This window comes from Littorina saxatilis, linkage group LG13 (assembly GCF_037325665.1).
Source record: "Littorina saxatilis isolate snail1 linkage group LG13, US_GU_Lsax_2.0, whole genome shotgun sequence".
NCBI classification, from domain to species: Eukaryota; Metazoa; Mollusca; class Gastropoda; order Littorinimorpha; family Littorinidae; genus Littorina; species Littorina saxatilis.
Window position 1 is genome coordinate 6,785,442 of NC_090257.1, and position 7,500 is coordinate 6,792,941.

The following is a 7,500-nucleotide window of genomic DNA, read 5'->3' on the forward strand; positions in this document are numbered from 1 at the left end:
GGAACGGTTTGAATATGCAAGCTTTTCTGCATTTAGTTCCCGATTCTGCACACCGATTTAATTTTTCAGTGCTGACAATCATCCATAACGCTAGCAGAAAAAAACCCTTGAAACTGAGGTCTCAAACCTGAAACCTTGCAAACACGTGCATGATTCACTGCTGTCAGGGTCGAAAAGAATGGTACACAAACGAAAAAAAAGACAACGCATTGATATAAAGTTGTCAAAGATCACCTAAACATAGCGTTTACATTTAAAAAAAAGTTGAACGTGATGATATAATTACAAACCACAAACGGAACTGTTCAGCCCATTGGGCGATCTGCCGCTGTTTATTGACCCCCTCCCCCCAATCCTGCCCCTCCCCCTCCTCCCCAGTGTGGGTGGTTTTCATACTTGTGTGCAAGCTCGTGAGCCATCATTGTAGTCATGGAGACAGACCCCAGGGCCTCCACAACCAGCAGTGAATGTGTGGCACTACACATGTTGTTCAGGTAAGCTCGACCTGAACATGGAGGTAAAATAAGAAACGGACAGATAGATAATTATGGTGTATTTGGGTCATGGAGTAAAAATAGAAACATAATGCACGATTGAAAATCATCTTTTTATATTTAGTCAAGTTTTGACTAAATATTTTAACGTAGAGGGGGGAATCGAGACGAGGGTCGTGGTGTATGTGTGTGTGTGTGTGTGTGTGTGTGTGTGTGTGTGTGTGTGTGTGTGTGTGTGTGTGTGTGTGTGTCTGTCTGTCTGTCTGTGTGTGTGTGTAGAGCGATTCAGACTAAACTACTGGACCGATCTTTATGAAATTTGACATGAGAGTTCCTGGGTATGAAATCCCCGAACGTTTTTTTCATTTTTTTGATAAATGTCTTTGATGACGTCATATCCGGCTTTTCGTGAAAGTTGAGGCGGCACTGTCACGCCCTCATTTTTCAACCAAATTGGTTCAAATTTTGGTCAAGTAATCTTCGACAAAGCCCGGGGTTCGGTATTGCATTTCAGCTTGGTGGCTTAAAAATTAATTAATGACTTTGGTCATTAAAAATCGGAAAATTGTAAAAAAAATAGAAATTTATAAAAAGCTCTAAATTTACGTTTATCTTATTCTCCATCATTTGCTGATTCCAAAAACATATCAAAATGTTATATTCGGATTAAAAACAAGCTCTGAAAATTAAATATATAAAAATTATTATCAAAATTAAATTGTCCAAATCAATTTAAAAACACTTTCATCTTATTCCTTGTCGGTTCCTGATTCCAAAAACATATAGATATGATATGTTTGGATTAAAAACACGCTCAGAAAGTTAAAACAAAGAGAGGTACAGAAAAGCGTGCTATCCTTCTTAGCGCAACTACTACCCCGCTCTTCTTGTCAATTTCACTGCCTTTGCCATGAGCGGTGGCCTGACGATGCTACGAGTAAAATGGCATTGCGTTCAGTTTCATTCTGTGAGTTCGACAGCTACTTGACTAAATATTGTATTTTCGCCTTACGCGACTTGTTTCTTTCTTTTTTCACTTTTTTATTTTTATTTTTTTACAAGAACAACACAAGCAAACAATGTGGACATTATGCAAATCATCTTAATCAACATATAAGAAGCACATATTTCACAGAGAATAGTCTGAATCGAAATCTGCCATTTCCGTATCTTCATGGTATTTATAAATATTCAGTCGGGTCTTAAGAATTCATCACAGTAGCAGAGAGTAACCGTTTAAATATTCTCCTGTGCATTGAAGAGTGAACAGACTCTGGGAGGAGGGTCCAGAATACACTACCAAAGTATTGCAAACATGATTTTATGTAAAACAAAGGGAAATAACCATTCTCACTGCCACCAACTCAGAAGGTTATTTCCCTTTGACCATTAATATGTCCCGCTATAAGTCCTTGTAGAATCTTAATCCACCAATAACTCCCTAACCGTGTGTTTGACTGGTCCCAATTTTTGTAAGGACCGTCTCAGGAATGTATAGAACCTGTTCACCAAGTTTGGTGACGATCGGTCCGTTCATTCTTGAGATCTATATGCGAACACAAACACACAAACAAACAAACAAACAAACAAACACACAAACACATCGACCGAAACCTATACACACCCCTATACTGGGGGTAAAAAGATCGAGAGTTGGTATCGGCATGTTCAATTTCCCGCACCTATGGTCTGATTCTATTTTGAACTTTGAGATCAAGGTTCACGTTGCAAATCCTATAATGATTTATGTCCAAATATGGTTTTTTTATTAACAGATTTTGAACTTTGAGATCAAGGTTCACGTTGCAGATCCTAAAATGATTTTATGTCCAAATATGTTTTTTTTAACAGAAACATGTTCTTTTGTATGAGGATTTTGAGGTGTTTATAATCAATCTGAATTGTGCTGGTTTGCGTCAATAAAATCATTGTGAAATCCCGTCTTTTTAAACATAAAATCATAGTGAAATCCCGTCTTTTTAAACATAAAATCATAGTGAAATCCCGTCTTTTTAAACATAAAATCATAGTGAAATCCCGTCTTTTTAAACATAAAAATCATAGTGAAATCCCGTCTTTTTAAACATAAAATCATAGTGAAATCCCGTCTTTTTAAACATAAAATCATAGTAAAATCCCGTCTTTTTAAACATAAAATCATAGTGAAATCCCGTCTTTTTAAACTCATTAGCCGACCTTCAGCAAAAGACGCACATACATACATGTATACATACATACATACATACATACATACATACATACATACATACATACATACATACATACATACATACATACATACATACATACATACATACATACATACATACATACATACATACATACCTGTACATACATACATAATACATCAGTCACTATTTTCTACTGGTGACAGAGAAGAGGAATCGAGGCTGAAATTTAACATGGGAAGCCCAAGACAAATAAGAGAGAGAGAGAGAGAGAGAGAGAGAGAGAGAGAGAGAGAGAGAGAGAGAGAGAGAGAGAGAGAGAGAGAGAGAGAGAGAGAGAGAGAGAGAGAGAGAGAGAGAGAGAGAGAGAGAGAGAGAGAGAGACATACCTTGTTTAGATTTATCGCCCTGCACCATCAAATCCAACCTAAAACAGAATACATGAAACTATGTCTGCGCTGATGTCAGTGGCAAAAACAATGCAAACACACACACACACACACACACACACACACACACACACACACACACACACACACACACACACACACACACACACACAGAGAAAAACAAACACACATACCCATACACACACACACACACACACACACACACACAAACACACAGACATAGACCCCACACCCCCACACACACACACGAAGTTCTCACCGACACACACACCCCCACACACACAAACACACACACATACGCACACATAAAATACATAATTAATGACCAAAACACAGCCTTACCCTGTAATCAGCATAGTATGATCCACCACTGGATAGGTCTTTGTAGACAACCACTCGCGGAAATCCTCCAAAACCTTGGGCGATTCCGCAGATCCGGCGATTCCGGACGAAATGTTTTCCTGAGTGGTGTTACGTCAGAAGGTGATGAAATCGAATTTAAGTCATGATTTCAATCTTGCAGTTAGTAACGTAAAGTTACATACGTTAGGCTATGACTTGAAATTGATGATCAGTAATGGAAGATTCGATAAAAATTGTGACTTACAATTGGTAATCAGTAACGAAGAAGTTCGACAGAATTTAAGATGATGGAACTTAAACCTGGCCGTCGTTAACTAAGAATTCAACGAACGCAAAAGCTGTTAACAATTAAATATTGAGCCAGGTGTCAGGTACACAATTAATGCAACAATACGATACAATACTGCGTGGAGTAGAAAGGTACGTTCAAGACCAAGGGAAAAAACCTCTTACTTACTGTCACAAACTCGATGCTCTCTATACGTGCGTCCATGTTGATGCCAGACTTTGATAACCCGGCGAAGATCGTATTCAACTGTTGATTAGACACAACAAAAAGCAAACGCATAAAAGGCACAGAAAAAAGATACATACAGACAGGTGCATCCTGTACACATCTACACACACATAAAGGCACATCTACACACACATAAAGGCACATCTACACACACATAAAGGCATAGGCGTACAGGCAGACAGAAAAAAGAGACACACAGACAGGCGCATCCTGTACACATCTACACACACATAAAGGCACATCTACACACACATAAAGGCACATCTACACACACATAAAGGCATAGGCGTACAGGCAGACAGAAAAAAGACACACAGACAGGCGCATCCTTTACACATCTACACACACATAAAGGCACATCAACACACACATAAAGGCACATCTACACACACATAAAGGCACATCTACACACACATAAAGGCACATCTACACACACATAAAGGCACATCTACACACACATAAAGGCACATCTACACACACATAAAGGCATAGGCGTACAGGCAGACAGACAGACACACATGCCATCAAATGGGCAGATTTCGTTTTCTTTCTGCATTTTTTCTGCCATGCAACTAACGTTTCAACAAAATGGGGCCTCGTTGTGCTTTGGGGATAAGAGTCACATGGCCTTAGAAGGATAGTGACTTCCGATTACGATCACTTCGGACTGAGTTTTGGCCTAAACTTCGTTCTTCTGTTTACGAGCCTCAGCGTTTACATTGTGACAGGGGAGGCTACCGCTCCTTTCACAGCAGACTCTGCACCCGAGTTGTTGGCCTTTAAGTCAACACCGGTGGATTGTGGAATTCTGTTTGTGATGGGGTCTGGTGGTTTCCGATTGTCTGTATGTTCATGGAAACCTTCGGGTTTGCATAACAGTTTTTATAGGGCTAAGAAATTGGCCCTAACATTTTCAATCCTGTTTGATTGCACTTCGCCTCCCGAGGTGATCGTAGTGTTACGGCACTCGGTTACAACATGATTGAGTCAGACTGTGTGCCCTTCAAATTTCCGTCTGTAATATGACTATTCTGTTACGCCCTTTAATGCAATACGATACTGATACCTGCACAGTCTAGCGGTGACTCTACGATTCGTTTTCAACTGCTCATGTGTTGAAGTCACCGAGAAAAACTTCGTTCTTGAAATTCTGTGTCAATTCCTCGAGAGATATGTTTTTTTTCGAACTTGTTTGGGCTTGTAACGTCAGAGATTTCACTCCGAATGAGAGGGTAAAAAAAAAAGTCTTGGTTATTTTTAATCAATATGGTGTGTCATTAATCCTCAGTAACAAGGCCAGTTTATATAGTTGAGTTCAAGTTGACCAAAACTGTTGGTAAAACGGAAGTGACGCAACTTACGTCATTGAACGCTGACCGGATGTAGTTCGTCAAGGCGGATCTTGTTTGAACATCTTGCTGAGCCTCCGTTACCACAGAAGAGCTCACCTTGGCCTTCCAGCTTTAATGTAGTAGATAGAAGTAAATACATGTAACTGTGAGATTTAGCGCTGTCAAATCGTAACTCCCTATCATGTGCTAGGACTGCTATTTATCCGATAGATGCAAAGAAGTACTCGAGTGATATGAGTGTTATTTACATTTTTTAAAGGCAGAGTAAGCCTCCCGTAAACCATCACAGATACGGTCAGGCTTTTACACACAGTACAAACACCATTTCATTTAAACACTCACCAATTGAGAACATCCTAGGTGCCCTCCGTAAAGAGCGAACAATTTTCAAAGAATTTATTTTTGCGTGGTTTATCTTACCCCTGAGCCATCGTGAACCCGTGTGATCCAGTTTTCCCTTTTCACAATGCAGTCGTCATAGTTAGTCATTTGAATGCGACTCGACGTGAGCTTATCTACAATAGCACGTTTTTTTTATGCACGAAACAACGGCTGTGGTTCACAAGAACTCTAGCGATGGCTTTTGACTGTTGAGAGGAACGGCGATTTGCACTGATAAACCGGCCGTCGTCTGCTACGACCCTTGCGTGACCCTGCTTCCGGGCTTTTCTTTTTTTTAAACTTTCACAACTTCGAATTGTTCTGATCTTGTCTTGATGAAAAACGAATTCTTTTATGATTAAAGAATGTTTGTGTAACAAGCTGTCAATTTATTATTTAGATTTTAAAAGTTAGGTCTAGCGCAAAAACGAGGCGCCGTTGTTGTTAACGGAACAAGTCTACGAAAATAAATTCTTTGAAAATGTCTCACGCTCGACAGAAAGCAGCCAGGATGTTCCCGTTCGGTGAGCGTTCAAATGGAAGTATGCTTGTACTGTATTTAGACGCTCGGGGAGCTCCGTGATGGTTTACGGGAGGCTTACTGTGCCTTTAATCTTTTTTTATTATTATTTATTCGATTATATATTATTAGCGTGGTATTTATAGATGTTTATCTGCAGGTCAAGGATATACACGGAACCAGTATTTATTATTGAAATTTAATTTGTATAATTAAAATGTCTTCGTTGAAGTAAAGACATGAAAACTTCGTAACTTGGTTTCCACTGGTACACAGCTATGGTGAATAACTCAGTACTGGTGTTTTAAAAGCATTAAGCGCGATCGCTGTTACAGCTGATACAGCTGTATCAAGACCACTACCTTGCAGCCAGTAACGTAACATTTGCCGGAAGATAATTGTAATGTAAAATTGATATTTTGTAAGCGATGATTCGACACAAATCAACAACTACCATTGGTAATCAGTAACGAAGAAGTTCGACTGAATTTGTGATGATGAAACTATACGTCCTACCATTGGTAATTGGTAATTAGTAACAAAGATGTTCGAAAGTATTTATGACGATAACACTTAAACCAGTCGTTCAACCAACTTTCGACAAATTCAAAAGCTGTGAAACATTAATAAAAATAAAAAAAGACCACTACCTTGCACTTTCAACTATGGTGCATCATACCGAACAATAGCTCGCAAAGCAAAGCGCAACACACCGGTGCAAATAGCTTATGCAACATACGCTTGGGATCAACACTTACGGAATGAAATTACCAACGGTGAATGCTTTCATGTATGTTCATACACAACAGCAAACCCCTGCCCGCAAAAAAAGGTACGTTCCATCTGTTAGATTTGTATGAATTTTATTTACTATATTTTTGTTATACCGTTACGATGATTTTGTAAGTGAAAACTTTGAAAAAAAAGTTACAGTAACAAAATCCGAGTTTCCCCTTAAACAGATATAAACGGACACAGACAGGTTTACAGACAGACATACAGGCATTGACTCAAACAGACAGAACTTTGTCTATACCTGTTGATGGCATGGCTGTCTACGAAGACTTTTGTCTCAATACTGTATTGAGGGCTGCGTTTTGAAATGTTATGCCCACCTGAAAAGAGATTAAAATGGTGTATGTGTGTGTGTGTGTGTGTGTGTGTGTGTGTGTGTGTGTGTGTGTGTGTGTGTGTGTGTGTGTGTGTGTGTGTGTGTGTGTGTGTGTGTGTGTGTGTGTGTGAAATCGAGACAAAAAAGGAAGCTTATTCACTTG

The 7,500-nt window shown here is 39.3% G+C and overlaps 1 protein-coding gene across 11 annotated transcripts in view; it reads right to left on the reverse strand.

The window, feature by feature from the left end:
• LOC138946354 (metalloprotease mig-17-like) overlaps positions 1-7,500 on the reverse strand; it is a 60,845-nt gene that overhangs the window by 52,970 nt on the left and 375 nt on the right. For all 11 annotated transcript variants that reach the window (XR_011449242.1, XR_011449241.1, XM_070317922.1 and 8 more), the window contains exons 2-7: positions 7,263-7,341; positions 5,335-5,434; positions 3,914-3,991; positions 3,436-3,554; positions 3,073-3,110; positions 397-505 (exon numbers count right to left, since the gene is read on the reverse strand). Coding sequence is in view for 9 of the 11 variants with exons in the window: in XM_070317922.1 (XP_070174023.1) it covers positions 397-505; positions 3,073-3,110; positions 3,436-3,554; positions 3,914-3,991; positions 5,335-5,434; positions 7,263-7,341 (523 nt within the window). In the remaining 2 variants the exon portion in view is untranslated. The remainder of the gene's footprint in view (positions 1-396; positions 506-3,072; positions 3,111-3,435; positions 3,555-3,913; positions 3,992-5,334; positions 5,435-7,262; positions 7,342-7,500) is intronic.